General features: G+C 39.7%; 1 protein-coding gene across 2 annotated transcripts in view; it reads right to left on the reverse strand.

Annotated features, from left to right (window-relative positions):
- The window catches only part of FRMD7 (FERM domain containing 7), a 59269-nt gene extending 43382 nt beyond the window's left edge, over positions 1–15887 (reverse strand). The window contains exon 1 of one of the 2 annotated variants that reach the window (XM_012809636.1): positions 15636–15885. In XM_012809636.1, coding sequence (XP_012665090.1) covers positions 15636–15692 — 57 coding nt within the window. In that variant the 5' untranslated portion in view covers positions 15693–15885. Of the gene's footprint in view, positions 1–15635 lie in introns of both variants that reach the window. The other variant, XM_003796951.1, reaches the window with a different exon arrangement.
- Positions 15888–22722: the final 6835 nt, after the last annotated feature.

A 22722-nucleotide genomic window follows, 5' to 3' on the forward strand; every position in this document is an offset into this window, starting at 1 on the left:
TAAAAAAAAAAAAAAAAAAAAAAGGAAACAATCTACAAGATTTCTACCCTAACAACAATCTTGCCCCCACTTCTAGGACATTGAAATTATCATGCCTATATTGAAAAGACTGTTGAAAAGTGACAGTGTAATAATAGCATTCTTAAGACAGTGCTCCCAAGTCTTGTAGAAATTACTAACTGCTCTGGGTAATTAAAACAATTATAATTGTTTGTTTCCACGTAATGCTTTAGCACTAAATCCATGTGGTATGCATAATGCACAACCAGATTCTAAGTGGTAGTTGGAATTTTCTTTTAATGTTGAAATTTATTCTGTATGTGTCTAGCAATATGAGACACAGAGGACAAAACAGGGATCAGTGATGTCATGTATTCCGAGCCCCTCATGTGGGAAAGATTTCGATCCAAAGAAGGTAAGAGACTTGCCTAGGGTCTTTCATCAGGCTAATAGAAGATCTGGGATCGGAATCCAAGTCTTCTGGCCTCCGGTAATGGGCTTATTTCATTACACCAGGCTGTCCTTAAATGTAAATAGAAATCTAATATCTAGGCATATGAAGGATAAGAGATAAACAGCTAAAAGTTGTTTTTTTTGATTCACTCCTTCCTTTCATCTTCACTGTTTCCCCCTAAATTTATTATCTCTTCTCACATTTGGATGTATTGTCGACTCACTTTTCTCTCCTTCTGCTGATTATTACTTTAATATCTCTAGCTTGCTTTCCTTACTTGCACCAATTTTCGTTCCTAAAATCAGCTTTACTCCATTTAGAAAGAGTGCTATGTCGCTCAGCAGGGCTGTGGGTAGGTGGGAAGCCATGCTGTTCTGACAGGTTGTGAATTTCACGGAAACCCTGTAAAGAAGTTATTAAGGAATAATGCCTTTAAAAATGTCTACTTAATAAGAGGCCACCACAGAACCCAGCGTCTTAGGGCTACTGTGGAGAAGCTGTGTTGACTCTCCATAAAATCTTTTTGAATATATTCAGGAAACTATTCCAAACTAAGTGGAATGGGGAGGCACACATGGAGCTTAGGAACGCATAAGAAAGCGTTGTTTCAATGTATAAAATCTACACCAAGATGTTACAATCTGGGGTGGTGAGGTTATACTTGAATTTTATTTTCTCCATTTACTTACTAGAATTTTCCAACCTATTCATAATGGACTTAGGTTCTATTGTTTATTCAAGCTGGATGTGAAAATTTAAATTAAAAAAAGCCCAACAACCTGTAAGGGCTTCTAACTGATTAGCTAAATGAGAGGTCACGGAGCTATCACTTGAGCTAATCTCCTGTGAATGAGTCACAGAGGTGCCTCATTCTCCATCCTTTCAACAGCCTCATCTTAGCCAGCTGTGCTTTCTTGTCAACATCTGTGGACCACACTAAGGGGCCAGTTCTACCCTGAAGCAGAAAGCCTATAAGGGGCTCCCTTTAAGGGCCCCCCTCCAGTAGTCACTTAGAGCCTCTTATTTCACTCCTCCTTTCTTTTTTTTTTTTCTGAGACAGAGCCTCAAGCTGTCCCCCTGAGTAGAGTGCTGTGCCATCACAGCTCACAGCAACCTCCAACACCTGGGCTCAAGTGAGTCTCCTGCCTCTGCCTCCCAAGTAGCTGGGACCACAGGCACCCGCCACAACGCCTGGCTATTTTTTGGTTGTAGCTGTCATTGTTGTTTGGCAGGCCCGGGCTGGATTTGAACCCGTCACCTTAGGTGTATGTGGCTGGCGCCTTAGCCACTTGAGCCACAGGCGCCGAGCCACTCCTTCTTTCCTACCCAGACATCTGAGTTCCCAACCCTTGTTCACCTAGTCTGTTCACTTGGGTTCCTGCTGCACAGTACTAACTTGGACCCACAATGGCAGGTGGTTACATTCCGCTTTAGTCTGCACTCCTCTTGACTTATTGCCACATGTGTTGTGCACGCAGCAAGTGACTCCCAAAGCTTTTCTGAACCTGTGTCTCAGCAGTATAATAACTTAACTCCTAGGCCTGCTTGCAGCTTTGTGTCTCTTTCCTTTTAGCCTACACTAGCCTGTACTCATCCAAGTCCTGAGTGCTAATTCATACATGTGAGTGATCTGGACTCTATAAACCAAAGCCCAGTGGTTGCAGATTCTTCTCTGTCTGTTGTAGTCTGGGGCTGGCCCCAGATTTGGGCACTTCTGCCATCCACCTTCCTCGACTATTTCAATATGGCAGCTCTATTTTTAGGTTGTGCAACGTAAAACAGTTGCCTGGAACTCTCAAATTGTGCCCAGGTACAAGCACAGCCAAGCCCAGAACATTTTTAATACATGTATTTCTTTTAAATAGTACACATCTAAAATTCTAATGTACAAGAAAGAAAGAGAAAGCATGGTTTAACTTGCAAACTGTAGAATCGTAGGGAACCTGGGAAGGGAGCAGCGGCAGGATTTGTAACTGATTAGCAATCTTTAGTGGGAAACTGGGTCCCAGGAGATACGAATCTTTGTGTCTTAAAATTAGTTGCAAACTCCCAATGAAACCTTTTCCAATACCTTTCTCCTTTAATTACTTAGGTGGAATAATTTGTGCAGAAGGATCTGGTGAAGCTGACTCATTGCTATTTATAAATCAAAACCAAAGATATTCCCTCTCTTCTGAATGTTGAATTTGACATTTGCTTTTCCCCACTTAAGAGGCTCCAATCTACATTCCTCCAAATGCAGAAATGAACCAACATGTTCACAATGGTTTCCACAGAGAGAGACCTGAGAAACCTTTGTAGATTATTAGTAGAGATGATCTCTCCTTTGTTGTCCTTTGAGGGAGTCTGGGGTGGGGCTATTTCTGGCAACCTCATTTCAGACAGTCAGCGAGGGCTTACTGTGATCACACAGTTTCACATCCATGCAGGGCAGGTCCAGGGAAATTTTGTTGCTGTAATACATGAAATGTTTTGCCATCTCCTTCCTGACTGAAAACTTGGCTTCCTAGAATATTTTATCAGCTAACTAGTATTTTTTCAGCTAACTCATTGGAGTAGGGATTGGCTGCCCAGCAGCCAAGATTAAGAACAGAATTCCTTTGTTTATTCAACAAATTTACTGAGCATCTAGTATGTTTCAGGTTAAGGACGGACTATTCAACAGCCATTCCTTGCCTTCACAAAATTAACAGAACTCGCAGATTGCTTTTGGACTCACAACCCCATCCACTGAATACCGAAGAATGACCTTTCCTTTTGACCTCATCTATTCCTCAGATGCCACATATCTTTCCTACCTTGTCTAAATCTCTGACCCATTTACATTGCCCATTTGTCCCATGAAAACTCTCAGAGAACACTTGTAGGCCTGCTTTGCCCAAGTCAGTTTTTCCTGGCAACTGCAGACCCCAGTTTCCACACCAGCACTCCCAACACACACAAGACCTATTTAGGGTATGAAATGCTAAGGTAAGTCCACAGTACCCTGGTGGCTCTTCAGGACAAGCCTTAAAATGTGGATGAAGTGGTCAAGTGCGTGGGCTTTTACTCCGACTGCCCAGTTCAAATCCTGTTTCTGCCTCTTACTATCTATTATGTGACTTTAGACAAGGTACTTCACCTCTCTTTCCAGTTTGTTTATCAAATGGAAGTATTGATAGTGCCTATTTCATGAAGGATGTCAATGAGCTAATGCAGGTAAAATACTTATGCAAGTGCCTGGCACATAGTAAACCTTCCCTTGATATATTATGCATGTTAGCTACTATCATTACTATTTAAGTTGGAAAAGAATTGAGTGGTAATTATGGGTTATGGATAATGATATTTTGGGTGAGATGCCTGGAACTTCCACATCATATAGTGTGGCCATTAACAGCTTAGAGAATCTGGCCCTGACACTATAAGAGGAACCCTGTATTCTCATGCAAGAAATGGACGTTATACAGACATCACTTTTAATTTAATATTATTTATTATTTTAATGGGCAATTATATATATTTATCATATCCAACATGTCATTTGGAAATATATGTAGATGGCAGAATGGCTAAATCAAGCTAATGAACATATGCCTTACGTCACATACTTACTATTGGAGCTGTGTTTTAAAAATGAAATTTATTTTTAGGCCCATTCAAAAAGCAATATGTGCTCATTTAAAGATCAGGAAATAAAAAACAGAAAAGCAAAAGGAAGTAAAGTGCCACCTATCAAAAGACAGTCAATCTAAGGATTAAAGAGTAAAATTTCCTGGTAATTCTCAATGAATATGATATAATACTCTTTGGTCAACTTAAAAAAATACTTAGCATTATATTACGAATCTCATCATTAACTCCTCTTGTATATAAGAAGCCACCTGTTGGATGTGTGAGTTGTTTCCTCCATTTAGCTATTGCAAACAGAACTAAGGTGAATGATAAGTGTACAGACATCTGTACACACAGTCTTAACATTTGTGTTAAGGACACATTTCCTTCAGCTACATTCTTCTAGAAATTGAATTCAGACTGCATTCTTGCTTATCTGTCTTATTTTTGAGTTTTGATTAAATACTAAAATGTCTAATTTTTGTGCAAAATTTTAAAGATGGAACTATGAATACAAATTGTGGGGAGGATTCATGACAGTGATTTTCCTTGCTTGGTAAAGCAGTGAAAGGATTACATGGACCCAAACTGGCTGTCAGAATTCTGGAGGCAGAAGGCTAAAGGGGAGAGAGTTGGGGCTCTGGAGTCAGCACATCTACTTTTCATTCCTGACTCAAATACATACTTGCAGCTGTATGAACTTGAGCTCATATTTAACCTTGCTGAAACTTCATTTCTTCATATGAAAAATCTTTTATGACTTGGCTCCAGCTTTTCTTTTTTCTTTTTGCAGTTTTTGGCCGGGGATGGATTTGAACCTGCCACCTCTGGCACATGGGGCTGGCGCTCTACTCCTTTGAGCCACGGGTGCCACCCTGGCTACAGCTTTTCTTTCCTGTTTCAGTTCTCAGAGTTCTCAGTCACTCACCACTCTCTCAGCACCCTCTGTGCTCAGTTTTAAGATCCAATCAAGTTGTACTACTCAACAGGCCAACTCTGTGCCTCCACTTCCCCCAATGCCCTGACACATACCTAAATAATTAATACTGGCCATTCAGAACTCAGCTTAGAAGTCAACTCCCTTGGAAAGCCCTGCTTGACCATCTTTTCCACGCCCATACTTCATGGGTGCCCCTCTTCTGTTGTGCCAGAAAAAACCTATCCTTGCCACTGTTATTTGTATACATCACACTGTGGGCCAGCTGGTGGCTCATGCCTGTAATCCCAGCACTTTGGGAGCTTGAGGTGGAAGGAATGCTTGAGGCGGAAGGAATGCTTGAGGCCAGGAGTTTGAGATGACCCTGGGCAATATCTCAAGACCCTGTCTAATAAAAAAAATTAGCTGGCTATGGTGGTATGTGCGTATAGGCTCAGCTACTTGGGAGGATGAGGTGGGAGGATCACTTGAATATAGGACTTCAAGGTTGCAGTGGGCAATGATTGTGCCACTGCACTCCAGCCTGGGTGACAGAGCAAGACCCTGTCTCTAAAATAAAATAAAATAAAATGTATATGAGTTTGGACAATTAAGTTCATGAACGTATCCTAGAAAAAGTGCTATCTACCTCATTGCTGAGTGTCACTACTATCAGTCACCTTTGAAGTACTCCCCTTGGCCATCTGGTGACTGTAGTAATATTCAGCAATGAGGTATGCAGCACTTTTTCTATGATGAGTTCACTACCTTAATTCTCTGACCTCATATATCACATATATATCACAGTGTAATGTTTGTAACTGTTTACATTTATCATTCTTCTAGCCTATGAGGTCTTTGAGGTTGTGCACTATTTCCTATTTATTCTTTGCATCCTCAACAGTAGACACAGTTTAGAAGTAGGGAGGGCTCGTGAGAATTTCCTCTGTATTTCAAAAGTATTACAGAGTACAAATGTTTTGATTACATAGATTGCTTTTGTAATGCTTGAGTCAGTGTAATAAGTGTACATATCACCCAGATGGTGTTCATTGCAACCATTAGGAGGTATTGTCCCACTCCACTCTTCCCCCTCCCCTCTGCTTGATTCCCATTGAGTTTTGCTTCTCTTTATGTACATGTGTGCTCATCAGTTAGTTCCAAGTTAATAGTGAATACATGTGGTGTTGGTGTTTCCATTCTTTGGCTACTTCACCTATATAATGGTCTCCAATTCCATCTGAATTGTTGCAAAAGGCCTTAAGTCATCTTTTTTTCTTTATTAAATCATAACTGTGTACATTAATGCATTTATGGGGTACAGTGCACTGATTTGATATACAATGTGAAATGCTTACATTGAACTGATTAACACATCCATCACCTTGCTTATTTATTTGTTGTGGTAAGATAATTATACCCTTTTCTTAATAGTTTTGTAATGTACCATTGCATTATGCACATTAGGTGAGGTTCCACCAAATACCCTACCTCCCCCTGGCCTCCCCCCTTAAGTTATACTTTTTCATGGCCGAGTAATATTCCATAGCATACACCACATTTTGTTCACCCACTCATTAATTGATGGACCCTGGATTAATTCTACATGTTTACAATTGTGAACTGTGCTGCAATGAACATTCGAGTGCAGTGATAAAATGACTTTCTTTACTCTGGGTAAATACCCAGTAGTGGGACTGCTAGATCAAATGGTAAGTCTACTTGTAGTTCTTTGCAGAATCTCCTTACTATTTTGCATAGGGGTTTTACTAATTTGCAGTCCCACCAATGGCATATGTATAGTTTTTGGACTTTTTAGTAAAGGCCATTCTAACTGGGGTAAGGTATTATTCATTGTGATTTTAATTTGCCTTTCCCTGATGATTATTGGCATTGAGTATTTTTCATGTTTGTTGTCAATTTGTCTTCTTTTGAAAAGCTTATGTTCATGTCTTTAGCCTACTTTTAAATGGAGTTGATTTTTTCCTTGCTGATTGCCTGAGTTCTTTGTACATTCTGGTTATTAGCCCTTTATCAAATATATAGCTTGTAAATATTTTCTCTCATTTGGTAGCTTGTCTATTTGCTCTGTTGACTATTTCCTTGGCTGTGCAGAAGTTTTTGTTTAACTAAGTCCCATTTATGTATGTTATTGCTACATGAAACCTTGTTAGAGTGATGAATGAATGAAGGCACATAATCATACCCTGTAGACAAACTTATTAAGTAATGATCATGTGGGCTAGTGTAAGTGGCAATTCCTGGCACCTGGTTAGGTCAGGAAATGATATCTCATGACATTAAAGGCAATTGACAATAACTTTGTGACAGAATCTCTGGCAATCACTTAAAAGATTGGAGTGTGAAGTTCTGGAGAACCTTTGTCTAAGTCTGTTGAAAGGTGAATTTCATCATCTTAAAAGGAATTTCAAAAGACAAAGGACCTCTTGTTCAAGACAGCTAAGCTCTGTGATTAGTGGTAAGGAGCCATGCCTAAGTGCTTCCAGGGCCTGGGGTCAGCTCACCCAGACATACCTCCCCTTCCTGGCCCCACACCTTGGACTCAGAAGAGAAAGAAGATGTGGGTAGAGAGCAAGAGAGAGAAGAGAGAAAAGGGGGCTGGAATTAGATTTTGTGGGGGTAATAATTGTAGCTTTTGCACTGCAGCTGTGTTTAGAATCAGAGATGCTATACATCAGAGAGTTCCACGGCCTCCAGAGAAGGGCTTCTCTAAACGCCTGTCACCTTCCATTCTTCTTGAGCTTTGCAGCCTTTAGCAGATCTCCAATGGTGCCTTGCCCTAGCACCAAATTGGCCAACTTGGCACTACCTCCCGGGGTGCAAATGAACAGTTACGGGTGGATCTCTCAGCAGCAGAACTGGTCTCACCGAATGTTTTTCCAGTTCTGACAGTCTGGCACAAAGCCACTTAGTGTCATCTAGTATCACCAAAGCTAGCAGCTCTGTGCTGCTGGGCTGGCAGGTTTGAGGTTCTTTTAGGAAATGGCAGGGCCAGTCCAACCACCTCCCAGGTGATTTCACCCCTCAGGCCATAGCCTTTGACCACAAGAATTTGGACTTAGCTCAGTGAGTTCCAGCTGTAAGAATTTGTCACTTTCAAAACTGCAATTGACAACTTCATTGTCTTCAAGTACAAGTTAAGGCTAAGGTCTTATTAGTGTAATATATTTGTGATTGGACAGGTCAAACAATGATATAAATGCAGAGTAACCAGCCATTTAAGAGACACAGAAACTTGTATAGAATTCAGAGGGAAGTTAGTCTTCCCAGTACCTGGGAGCAGGCAGGTCCTGCACTGTGATGAAAGGGAAAGGGGTGGCAAGGCCCCCACTAACTGAAACTTTTCACAGAGATTGCCACGAGTGCAGACTTGAATAAACACCCAAACACCACCAACCTAGCTCAAAAGCCAGTTCCCCAATCCCTTCCCCAGCACCTCAAAAGTTCTTGTATTTGGATTCAGCTGTGGGGATGGGAAAAGAAAGGGCCAGGCAGGGGTGGGAGTGGGAAGCCTGGAGTCCTGCCTTCTCCTCTGAGCTCTAAAATGATGGCAACCTGACATTCAGGTGACAGCTAAAGATGTGGGGCACCAAACCATAGTTGGCCCACTACTCAGCCTGGCCTGGGGCCAGACAAAGCACAAGCACTTTCTTTTTCAGATGGGTGTATTTTCTGAATCAAAGGCATTCACTCAGTAGCACGGACCCCTTATAATGACAAATAAGTCCCTGGCAAAGAGACAGCCAACATTGGCTAGGCTGAGATGGTATGGTTCCAGGATGACTTTTCTGCCTGGATATAGAAGCTCCCTCACTTGGTGTTCTTTATACAGGCACAAAGTGGTGGGGAGCTGATCTGCTCATTCTGTTGGTCGGGCTATCAGTAAATGTCCTTCAAGCACCTCATATAGGGCAGCCTTCTTGGGACTAAAGGATACATCATGAAGTCCTGAAAGACCAAGAGACTTCACTGCACATACAGCAAACACATTGAGTCAGAAGCCTACCATCAACCAGTGACCACACGGGGTTTTGAAGCTAGACAGACTGGGGCTTAAACCTCAGCTCACTCACTAACATAAAGAGCACTATGATCTTAGATAATTCAAACTTTCTGTGCTTCAGTTTACATGCCTATAAAATAGAGATAAACATACTATTTCAGGCCTCATCAGTTTGGTATATTGCTGATTGGAAACAGTATCTGGATATGTGTTCACCATCTATAATTCGAGCCAATTCCATGAAGCATCAGTATAGCAAACACTTACTTATATAGCACTTACTGGCACCATTCTAAGTTTTTAACATATACTGATTCATTTCACCTTTGTAACAAGCCTATGGAGCAGGTACTAATATTACCCCTATTTTATAGATGAGAAAATCCAAGGCACAGAGAAGTTATATAACTACCCTAGATAGTGACACTTATTTGCTCTGTGCGAGAACTATGTAGGCTACTGCGTGCAAAATATATCTAGAACATAGTTTGCAGATAAATTCTGTTTATGATCGTTATTCAGTAATGTTGTTATCATTATATTAACCGTGTCAGCATTATTATGAGTAATGACCGTGGAGTAATTCAGAATGTAGTCAAATGCAAAGGATTTGGCTATTTCCATCTGCTTCCTTAAAGGAAGCCCTACATTATTTTAGGTAACTCTAGACAGTTCTTATGGACCCTCCCAGGATTAATGACTCCTGGGGGAAGAGCAAATCCCCTGGGGCTGCTGACTAAGCAGAGGCCAAACTGTGCAGAAAGGCAGGATAAATAAACCCCAGAAGCCCCAGAGGAAGTGCTGACCTAGGGGAGCATAGCTCTGTTGCCTGGGAGGTGGGTTGCAAACTCAAGCGTTATCAAAAGAAACTCCAAGTTGAAGGTGAAAGACTGTTCTGTGTTGGTTTGAAAAGCATAAAAATAAAGAGGTCTGTAAGCCAAGCAGATGGGAAATAACAAACTTCAAGTACGCACTTTGTGTTAGGAACTTTACCTTTGCTATCCCATTTATCTTCACAATGACCTCATGAGGAACAGGCTCAAAGAGGGGAAGTGACCCCCCTGAAATCCCACACCTTAAAATTTTTTGGAGGTGGAACTAGAATTCAGGTCTGTCCAGCTCCAGATGTGTTTCTCTTTCCATAATCCCATCTATGAATCCGAAACGAAACTGATCATTGTTCCCCCTCTACTTCCTTCTCCTATTCTGTTCCCTATTCTGGGGAATGAGGTCACCTAAACCAGAAGCATAAGGTCATGTAGATTCTACCTCACTCGTCTCCCATATCCAAAAGCATAGCGTCAATTGGTTCTAGAAATTCTATCCCATTAGCATTTCTTTTATTCATCCTTCCTGCCTGTCTTTATCATTAACTAAGTTTAGACTTCCATTAGGCTACAATATTGATGTTTGGGTATATGTGTTAGAACAAAGTTTGACCACCTAAAATTGGATCTACTAAACTTGATGCGGTTACCATGTATCCAGTTTCTACCTGGCACCTCCAGCACTTAGAACCATTATTTCATTAAATATTGGATGAATCAATGAATACATAGTCAGATGATAATGTCCCTACTTCTAGGGTTTAAACCCGTTAGTAGTTCTCTATCACCTCCAGGATTAAGATCACACTTCTTCATATATAGGATACACTGCCTGAGTGATCTAGCTGCAGACCCACTTCTTTGGCTTTGCTTTTTAGCCACTCCCCATATCCCTTTCCCCATGCGGCTCTTCACTCAGATTGGCTTTCTTTTTGTTCTATGAAAGGACTACGTACCCCTTGGCACATTAGCCTTCATTCTTGAAGGAGCTCAGGAAATTTTACCCTAAAATGTGACTCCTTGGTATAAAGAGTATTTTAAATAAAGGTCCTTAGAGATCAACAGGCCTTTGGAAGGGGATTTCCCTCTATCTACATAACCTGACTGACTGTCAAAAGAACAATTGACTTCCCTTTCCTTCCCCTTATCTCACTATGTTGCAGGAAAGAAAAACAAGAACACAACCAGACCAAATCATTTAAAATATAATACCTGTTTCTCTGGGTAGTTTAATTTGCAAAGAGATTCATTTACAAATCAATCTGTTGGGTCCCCCCCCCATTCATCCTCTGTAGAAAGTTTATTGTCCCTAAACAGAATCACCTATATTCCTCATCTCCCTCTGCCCTCTAAAAGAAGAGTATAAAAATATGTGGATCCCACTGGGATATTGGCTAATGACTTTGTGATTCTCCCCATGTGCATGGTAAATAAACTTCTTCCTCTTATTAATCTGCCTTTATTGTGAGTTGATCTTTCAGGAAACTTTCAGGGGAAAGGGGAAGTGTCCCCTCACCCCACACTCTTTCCTTTTCTTTCCTTTATCATTACCATAACTTCCCCACACAGCCTAGCTCCCACTTTTCATCTTTTTAACTCCAACTCAGCAACTTCATTTTCTTTTCTTTCTTTTTTTTTTTTTTTTGAGACAGAGTTTTACTTTTGTCACCCTTGGTAGAGTGTGTGGCATCATAGCTCATAGCAACCTAAAACTCTGAGGCTCAAGTGATCCTCTTGCCTCAGCCTCCTAAGTAGCTGGGACTACAGGTACCCTACACAATGCCTGGCTATTTTTAGAGGTGGGGGTTTCCCTCTGGCTCAGGCTGATCTCAGAACTCCTGAGCTCAAGCAATCCACCCGCCTCAGCCTCCCAGGGTGCTAGGATTAACCCAGCCTAATACTCAGCAATGCTAATGGTTTATTTGGGGGGAAGTTTTTTCCTGACACCCCAATTCTGGGTTTTTAAGAGTTGACAGGTAGGCTAAGTAACTTGCCCAAAGCCACACAGATTGTCAGTGGCATAGTCAAATTTAAGCTGGTTTATCAGACTTCAAATATACATTATCTTATATTACTCCTCACAACTCAGTGAGTTAAGGGGATAAATCGCTGGCCCATGATTACACAATGAAAGTGGTGCAGTTTTGTAGCCCCAAATCTAGGTACATTTTATTACACCAGAGCAATTCCATCTCATTGAAGTTGGAAGAACTTGCCTTGTGAAGTGAGGGGAGAGTTTATGTATTTCACTACTGACCAAACTATAAATGGTCCTTAAAACCACAAGTTCCCCACCCACCCCATTCTAAAGATATGATGTCCCTGAGAAGATCAGTACTAGGGATGATGCTGATATTTGACAATGATCAGTTTTATAAAATTACTATGAAGACTTGAAAAACAAGATGAGATTTTCACTAAATTTATTTTCTTTGTTGGACTATAGTAGGCACATTCTAGCAGTTCTGAAGTTCCATACCTATCCTGCACTCCTGGAAATTCACAAAAGATTGACTAATATTTTCATAGTTTTCATCTATAAATTCAACAGGCAGTACCTCAGCGCACAAATATGCAAAGAAACCTCATAACAAAAGTGATTCCTCAGAATCTGTGTGTTTATGATGTAATACAAAATTAAAAAATAAAACCCAAAGAGATTACTCTGGGGCCAGCCACACTTCCCAGTAATCTAACTGAAGGTATTCACAAGTTAAAGACAAAGTAGAACAATCACAAAGGGGTTCATTAATCATACGATGAGAAAAAAAGGAAATCGCTGAAGCCAAAATCGGTAGTTCCAGCCAGCACTGCTCAAGTCAGAGTGTGCCCTTTTCCAGGAACTTTACCTACCAATACAGTAGAGTCTACTGTTCCCAGAATGGGGCCTATGATATATCAGGTCCTCAATAATAAATTTGTTACCTAAATGACTAAATTAATGAATGGGTGACTAAAACGTCTCAGTGACAGAGCCCTTGTGGAGATGGCTGCACTATCAAACCATCAGATATTAGGATCATATGTCTAATTCCTCCAGATCTGAGTTTTCTGAATAATTTGGCATCCTGTGTGACTGATGAGAGGACCTCAGTATCCCCAATCCCACTGTATTTTGATGTTAACTGGCATTTTGATGTTAAATGTCAGTTTCTAACATCTATTCTTCTGGGATACTGACAAATCTAGCTTCTGAATCCATAGGTCTCAGAAACATCCTGGATTCTGGCCAATTCACCAAGATATTAGTGGGTGGAGGGAGTACAGCCTTCCCTGGCTGATGTTGTTCTATCTCAGGGGTTCTCAACCTTCATAATGCCGCGACCCACAGGTTGAGAACCACTGTTCTATCTGATCACATGTCCTTTTTATATTGCTACCATTGTACTTTCTATAAAATCAACACCAATGCCCAAGAGTCCACTCTTTTCTCCCATGCAACCAATTATTCTCTTGAATTTCTTCTTGAAGGATAATTTTCCCCAGGGATGATCCATACCTCTTGAGACTTCAGTAACATGTGATATCAAAAGTTCCTTCATGTGGCTTTCTTCAGCTACAAATATGTTCTCTTCATTATGGTTCCAGGCATTTCTTAGCCCTGTTTAGGATGTTAGTACTAACAAAAGAGGGCATGCTTTAGGTTGTGTTTTAAATGCTTGAATCAATGAAAAGATTCATGCTGTGGTCTCCCTGATCTGTAGAGATCACTGTCCCATATAGCTCCTCATCCTTGGGTAAGGAAAGAAGGATCTACTAACTGGTTCCCAAAAGTCATCAAAACCTCACCATATGCCAAATTCTATGTCCTCTGAGGGCAACAGAAAATAAGTAATGTGCATGAGCAGTATTTTAGGAGCAGAAGACTGCTGTCAGGTGACAGCAGGTGACTGCTGGTTACAGTTGTACATGGAAGTGTAATGAGAGTTCTGGATTGGATGTCACAGCTCCGTACTTAGATACTGTGTGATCCTGCACAAGTCACTTAAGTTCCTTGAGCCCCCATCTCTTAATTTGCAAAATGGGAAAAGATCATTTCTCTACCTTCACCCAGAGGGTGGGATGGGGGAATCAATTGAATTAATGGATGTGAATTTTTGTAAATGTTAGTGCTATCTCCACAGTGACTCACTACTGCTGCTACCATCATCATCATTGTCATCGGTCTACTATTGTTAGAGAAGATACAGTTGGATGACTGGATACTAACTTAAGGTTATGTCTCTTCAGGACAAACATGCTTATGGTACTGCAGCTAGTGCTACTGCCACTGTGGATAACAGCACAATTGCTACTTACAGAGCAGCCTTCCCCAGAGCAAAAGGGATCAGATGCTTTGACACCCGAATTGCTGGGTATCAAATCTCTCCCATTATCTTTCTCAGGAACACAATGTGTTGCAGCTGGAAAGATACAATCTGAGTTGAAGCCAAATCTGGCTGGCTTCAAGTTGCTGGAATTGGCTCTTTAGATGGTAAATTTTGTGTACCCACCGGACTGTGCCTCACACACACCCCTCCCCCCATTTAATTGGGTCTGAATTAGACTGCACATTCAGAAAACTCTTCTGTCAGTTTTTGTCAAAGATTTCTCTTTGAGTTGCTTGAAATATCTATTAAAATCTTAGCCTAAAGCAGTGTCTTTTGAATATCCAGCTCACTAATTCAGGTACCGCAGCACTGTGAGCATACACCACCAGCCTGCAAATGGATAAACTGTTCAAAAGACATTTTCCACCCCTTAAATATGATTCCAAGAAAGAATAGGAAATGTCTCATACCTCTAATGGAAGCTATTTGCTACAAAAACAAATCATTCAGGTCCGTGGACCTAGAAATGCCTTTTGCACAAAAACTGAAAGGAAGAGACAGCAAAACAGCAGCTGAAGCCATGAAATCATCACCCCCAAAGCACATGATTCAAATAAAAATGAAATACTCATTGGAAAAATGTACCACCCACACACCCAACATTGTGACGGAGCTACAGTAGTTGTCAGTTTGTGTATAAAGAAAACAACCAACATTTTGTATGAATTTCAAGGAAAATAAACTATTTGTTTCTTGTTAGTAGCTAATGTGAACATCAGAGCAAATAGCACTTTGGGTTCCAATAAAAACGTAAAACATTTCAAAATGCTCACACATAGATCCTGACATCAAAATGTACATATTGTAAGATGCCAGAATATGAGTACCCAATAATGTGCTTAATACATTTGTTCTTTCTTGAAGAGATGAGGTATAATTGTATGCAATCATCTTGTAGCTGGGAATTATATTAAGAACCCTGAACTATAAGTACTAAATCAAACTAAATAGTCTCTTATCCTATTTTTCTCTCTTATACTTGTCATTACTTCCTGAAGTTCTCATTACAAATGCATAATTCTATCCCCCATAACCCATACGTTTTTCTTCGAAAAAGGAAAGTAGTTTCCCCCTCTCCTTTCTCTCAGATCCACAATTTTCTTCCTACAAATGTTCATGGGGTGAAACTTACAGACAAATAATTTCACTGAACAAGAACACCTTCTTGGGTAGGATCACTAAGTTATTGCTGCTTTGCCTTGTTACAAATAGTTAGCATATCTTTAAAATTTGCTCTTCTTTTCCCTTGAGAACCTGTTCTAGAAGAAAGGTTAATGGGCAAACATAAGCTACATTGTAATATTAAATACCGATTTCTTTTCCAAAGCTAAAACCCACAATTTTCCTTCAGTCCTAAAGAAGACATAACATCGCCAGCTAATGGGCTGTCCACAAATGACCATTATTGAATGAATAATAAAGGAAGAATAGCAATGTGATTTCCACTTACATCAACCACAAAAATCTTCTGGGAATCATCCAAAAACTGCACTTTTAAATGGAGCATTCTCAGCGAGGCCGTTGGGCTGCAAGCAGGCTCAGAGTGCTGTGGGTGCTGCGACAGGAAGGGGGCTTTCTCCAGGAATTTCACTCCCAGCTGGATGTGGTGCACTCAGGTCCCCCCACCCCCAGCCAGGCATCCCCACTCTCAGCGGGACACACTTCCGTTTGCTTGAAGTGATGCACACCCAAGGGCGTTTGTGCAGTCGAGAGAGCACTGGAGATCAATAGCATCTGGGCATTCTCCTATTTGGTCAACATTGAATCCAACTGGACTTTCTCTAGTCTTCTTAAAGCCAGTGCCTGCTTTTAAAGAAAAATACAAAGAAAGAAAGCATTCACAATCCCTGGGGTTTTATTTCATGGGGCACAATTCGAAAACCCTATATAAAGACTTGATAAATGGAGAATAGCCATTCTCGAAAGTAAAATGATAAAGTCAGGATGATATGGTACTAGAAATTTCATGGCTGAGTTAGGAAGCTTTATATATATAGATCATATACGTTACATATATGTACACACAGTTCTCATAAGCAAAGTCAAAAGATAAATGGAGATATTTGTAACTCCTATCACAGACAAGGGATTAATTTCCCTAATTAGTACAGAGTTTCTAGAAATAAATAAGAAAATAAACCACTATTTTAAAAGGAAGATGTAGAAGTACATGAACAGATCATCCACGACAAAGAAAGACATATATTACATACATACAGATATATATAATATATACGATACAGATCATTTTAATGATTCTGAACTTACAAAATCTAGAAATGAAAGCTTTAAAAAGGAACATATGGAAAGCTTCATTTTCACTCACGCTCCCTCTATTCTGAATTCCCGTTATACTATCAGTAACCAGTTTTATTCACCACGCTTTGCTGTACTTGTTTAGCCTCAGTGTTTGCTTATGCAAATACTATGCATGCAAATACAAATGTATGTATCCTATGTAGGCAGCATGCTTGGACACCGTGTTTGTGCCTTCCTTTTCTTCATATATCATGGAGATTTCCCTCAGGCTGTGTGTGGAGAGCTTTTTCCATTTCTTTTTACAGCTGCAAAATTTTACACTGTGTAGATGATCCACAGTTCACTCAATCAGTCTGAAATTAACTTTACAGCCTCAACAAGGCTGAAATAAATATACTCTTACATATGTCATTTCACAAACATGGAAGTATATCTGAAAGAGAGATTTCCAGAAGTCACTGCCAAGGCTAATGAATTTGTGATCTTGATAGCTATTTCTAGATTTCCTTTCATAAGGGTTGTAATGGGTGAATTTTGTCCTTTAAAATTCAAACATTGACGTCCTAACCCTATAACTAAGAATAGGACTATATATGGAAATAGGGTCTCTAAGGAGGTAATTAAGTTGAAATGAGGTCATTAGGGTGAATCCTAATGCAATCTGAGTGGTATCCTTATAAGAAGAGATCAGGACACAAACATGTACAGAGGGAAGGCACGGGGAGAAGACAGCCATCTACAAGCTACAGAGACAGGCATCAAAAGAAATGAGTCCTACCAACACCCTGATCAGAGTTTTAGCGTCCAGAACTGTAAGAAAATAATTTTCTGTTTTTTTAGCCACTGCACCTGTGATGCTATTTTTATGGGAGCCCTACCAGTTTAATATAAGGGTTGTCTCAATTTGCAATCACACTGGCAATGTGTGAGAGTGTCTGTTTTGTACACATGCTCACCAATGGACTCTGGATCAAACTTGTGGGTTTTTGCCAAACTGAGATTGGTGATATTGGTAAGAAAAAATAATCTCAGTGTAGTTTTATTTTTTTTTTAGACAGAGTCTTACTTTGTCACCCTCCGTAGAGTGCCATGGCGTCATAGCTCACAACAAACCTCAAACTCTTGGGCTCAAGTGATTCTCTTGCCTCAGCCTCTGAGTAGCTGGGACTACAGGCACCCTCCACAACGCCTGGCTATTTTTAGAGACAGGGTCTGGCTCTTGCTCAGGCTGGTCTCCAACTCATGTGCAGGCAATCCACCCTCCTCAGCTTTTCAGAGTGCTAGGATTACAGGTGTGAACCACTGTACCACCATCAGTGTAGTTTTTAAGATTTTTATACTATGAAAAAAGTTGAGAATCCCTTTATATATTTAAGGGCCGTGTAGATTATTTCCCTCCCTCTCTCCTTCCCTCCCTCCCTCCCTTCCTTTCTTCCTTCCTTCCTCAGCCTCCTGGGTAGCTGGGATTATAGGTGCCTGCCATAACATCCAAATATTTTTAGAGATGGGGTCTCAGTAGAGCTCAGGCTGGTCTTGAACTTGTGAGCTCAGGCAATCTGCCCACATTGGCCTCCCAAAGTGCTAAGATTACAGGCAGGAGTCACTGTGCCCAGCCTATGTAGTGAAAATTTTAAAAACGGCTTCCGGATTTTGAGTCAGAGTTAGGAAAGGTTTCACTTCAAGGCTTTTAGTATTTTCATGGCATTATTTTTTTAAAAAAATTTAAATCTTCGATCTATTTGGATTTTATCCTGATGAGGTATGGATCCAATTTAATCTTGTGCCAGCTGTCCCAATATCATTGGTCAGAAAATTTATTTCTACCTCCATTGATTTGAGAAGCTTCCTTTATCATATATTAAATTGCCATAGGCACGTGAATCTATTTTGAAGTTTTTACTCTCTTCCATTAATGCACAAGTACCATACTTGTTTTTATTGTTGAAGCTCTAGAGTATATTTTAATATCTGATAAGACTGTTTCCCATGCCTTTGATCTTTTTTACAGAATTTTCCTGAGTATTCTTCTTTAATTATTTTTCTATATATGCTTGTTCAGGTCCAGCAAATGAATGTTGGCATGTTTATTGAGATATGTTAACATTATAAATTTGCTTAGGAGTAATTGATATCTTTATCATAGCATGTATTTCAATTTATTCAGATCTACTTTTATGTCATTGTCTTCTGGACTGTTACTATATTTAATATACATACACAAAAGCAAAAGGAGTACTACAATAAATTCCCATACACTCAACATCATTCAAAATCGATATGTAACAGTTGGTACTTTAGAATGTGACTGTATTTGGAGAGAGGGCCGTTAAAGAGGAAATACAGTTAAAATAAGGTCATGAGGGCAGGCCCTAATCCAATCTGATTGGCGTTCTTTTTTTATAAAAAGAGGATATTAGTACAGAAAAACACTTGGGTCACATGTGCACAGAGGAAAGACCACTGAAGACGCATCAGGAAGGTGGCTATCTGCAAGATAAGGCCTCAGGAGAAACCACATTTTGTTGACACCTTGATCTTGGACTTTTAGCCTCCAGAACTTCGAGAAATACATTTCTGCTGTTTAAGTCACCCAGTCTGTGGTATTTTGTTATGGCACCCTGCTATAGTTTGGATAGAATTTCTTTGCCCCCACCAAAACTCATATTGAAATTTCATCACCAATCTGCCAGTGTTGGCAAGTAGGGCCCTGTGGAGGGTTTTGGGTTATGGAGGCAGATCCCTCATGAGTGGCTCAGTGCTGTTTCCATCCCAGGGTAGTGAGTGAGTTCTTGTTCTCACAAGAATGGATTAGTTCTCATGGGAATGGATTAGTCTCTGAGAGAGTGGGTCATTATAAAGTCAGGACGCCCCCTCAGGTTTTTGTCGCTGTATGTGTCCACTTCCCCTTTGACCTTCTCTGCCATGTTGTAAGAAAGCAAAAAAGCCCTTGCCAGAAGCCAGGTCTATGCCTTTGATCTTCTTAGCCTGCAAAACAATATGCTAAATAAACCTGTTTTCTTTATAAATTAGCCAGTCTTAGGTATTCCTTTATAACAACACAAAATGAACTAAGACACACCCCTAGAAAACTAATATAAATAATAAGTAAGATTCTCACTCTTTTTTTTCTCTCTCTCCTCCCACAAATTATTTTAAAGCAAATGCCAAGCAGCATTTCCCTTCACCCTTTAAATACCTCTTGTATGGATTTCTTAAAAATGTGGACATTTTCTTTTTTTTTCTTTCTTTTTCTCATTTCATATTTATATGAGGGTACAAATTTTCTTCCAAGGTAAAGTTCAAGTTGTAGGAGAGCTCCTTTATAATCCCAAAGCCATTATCACACTAACAAGATTACCAAACACTCTATTATTATCCTATGCAGTTGACCCTTAAACAAAATGAGTTCGATCTGCATAGGTCTACTTATACATCATTGTACTCTGATTTTGCCATCCTGAGACAGCAAGACCAACCGCTCTTCTTCCTCCTCGGTTTACTCAACATGAAGACAGTAAAGATAAAAACCTTTATGGTGATCCACTTCCACTTAAGAAAGAGAAAATATATTTACTATTTATTATGAGTTTTTTGTTTCTTTTCTTTTTGAAAGAATCTCACTCTGTTGCCCAGGATACAGGGCAATTGCATCATCATAGCTTACTACAAGCTCAAAACTCCTGGGCTAAAATGATCCTCCTTCTTCATCCTCCAGATTAGCTGGGATTATAGGCATGCCTAGGAAATTTTTCTTTTTCTTTATTTCTTTTTTATTTTATTTATTTTCTTTTGTAGAAATGAGGTCTTATTATGTTGTTTAGGCTGGTCTTGAACTCCTGGATTCAAGCAATCCTCATGCCTTGGCTTTCCAAAGTGCTAGGATCACAGATAAGATACCATGCCTGCTCTTATAATTTTCTTTTTTTCTTTCCTTTTCTTTTTTCCTTTCCTTTCCTTTCCTTTCTCTTTCTTTCTCTTTCTTTCTCTTTCTTTCTTTCGACAGAGTCTCACTTTATCGCCCTTGGTAGAGTACTGTGGAGTCTCAGCTCACAGCACCCTCCAATTCCTGGGCTTAGGTGATTCTCTTGCCACTTTCTTTTCTTTTTCTTTCTTTCTTTCTTTTTTTTTTTTTTCTTGAGACAGAGTCTCACTTTGTCACCCTTGGTAGAGTGCCATGGCGTCATAGCTCACAGCAACCACAAACTCTTGGTCTCAAGCAATACTCTTGCCTCAGCCTCCCAAGTAGCTGGGACTATGGGCACCTGCCACAATGCCCAGCTATTTTTAAAGATGAGATCTCTCACTCTTGCTTAGGCAATCCATTCGTCTCAGCCTCACAGAGTATATAATTAATACATTTTTTCTCTTAGTTTATAATGCATATAACATACAAAGTATAAGTTAATCAACTGTTTATGTTATTGATAAGGCTTCCAATGAAGAGACTATTAGTAGTTAAGATTTTGAGGAGTCAAAAGTTGCATGGAAATCCAGTTTCCATAACCCTTGCATTGTTCACGGGTCAACTGTAATACTCAGTCCATATTCAAAGTTCTCCAATTGTCACAAAATCTCTTTTACAAGTGATTGATTTGAATCAAGATCTAAATAAGGTCCACATTGTATTTGGTTGTTATACCCAGTGATTCTGTACTAATCTACAGCAGTATCTATGCCCCATTTTTATGTGTTTATTTTATTGAAAGAATTATATCAATTGTCCCCTGGAATATCCATGTTCTGCATTCTGCTTATTTCATGTGTCATTAATTTTATTCTTTTTTTCTCCATATTTCTTAGAAATGCTTGATGAGATTCACTTTTTTTGTTAAGGATACTTTATAGCCTATACTGGATACATTTCATGAGAAGGTATAACTCCGATTGTTTCATTTGTAGTAATGCTAGAATTGATCAATGGTCTATGTGATGAACATCAAAATGATTGGGACTATTCCTCATAAAGGGTTTGTGCATTTCTTATACATTCACTCCTAGGTATGTAATCCTTTTGGTTCCTTTAAAAAATGCATTATCTATGGCTCAGTGCCTAGAGCTCAGTGGCTAGAGCGCCAGCCACATACACCAGGGCTGGTGGGTTCAAACCCAGCCCGGACCTGCCAAACAACAATGGCAACTACAACCAAAAAATGGCCAGGCATTGTGGTGGGCACCTGTAGTCCCAGCTACTTGAGAGGTTGAGACATGAGAATCACTTAAGCCCAAGAGTTTAAGGTTGCTGTGAGCTGCAAAGCCACAGCATTCTACCAAGGATGACATAGTGAGACTCTGTCTCAAAAAAAAAAATACATATCTTCACTGCCATTGTATCTTCTAATTGGAAGTTGTTTTCATGTGTGGAGAGATATACATTAATTATATATGTTACTAACATACTGAATTTTCTGAAATGTTTGTAGTAGTTCTTCATTTGATTCTTGGGTTTTCAGGTATAAAAAATTCCATTATTTGTGAATAGAAATGGTTTTATCTCTTCTCTTCCAGTTCTTGTAACACTAATTTTCTTTTGTCTCATTGGCTTGGCTAGTACCTTGACTGAAATGTTAGATTATGGTGGCCAGAGTAGGATTCCTTTTCTTCTTCTGGACTTCAGTGGTAAAGCTTCCAGTACTTTCCCATTAAGTAAAACAGTGGCTTTTGAAGGAAACATTTTTAGAAGTAAATTTAAATCTGATTAGGCAAGAAGCCAAAAACACTACCACTCGTCTATATTGAGCTGACTGATTCTATGTCACTGAATAAATAGACTGATAAAATTAGACTAATGAAATGTTGTCATCTGATGGACAAGGGTGCATACCTTTGCTAATATTTTCATAGTCTCCACAACAACTCCAGTTGGAAAGGCAGCTGCAAGGCTGGTAGAAAAAGCAGTAGCTCTGGAGACCAAATAGTCTACATGGAACCCTACTAGCATTGTGACCCAGGGCAGATCACTTCAACTCCCTGTGCCTCATTTTCTGACCTATAAAGTAAGGTAAGAATTCTAACTCACAAGGTTGTTATGAGAAAGAGAAAACTCAATTTGGAAAATCATATATTTGAGTGCTTGGCACACAGCAAGTGCTCAGTAAATGTTTTCTGAATAGGTGAATATCAAGGAAAAAACATGCATAAATCACTTTTTTGCCGAAATTTAACATAGTAAATGAAAAATGGATTATCTTTTTTCCTCTCTCTTTTTCCACTGAGACTTTATTCTTTCAGTTTTTACTGGCAATTGTTTTTTACAAATAAACTGTGATCCAAAATAACAA

Source organism: Otolemur garnettii, unplaced genomic scaffold (genome assembly GCF_000181295.1).
Source record: "Otolemur garnettii isolate 467f Iridium unplaced genomic scaffold, OtoGar3 scaffold00109, whole genome shotgun sequence".
Taxonomy (NCBI): domain Eukaryota; kingdom Metazoa; phylum Chordata; class Mammalia; order Primates; family Galagidae; genus Otolemur; species Otolemur garnettii.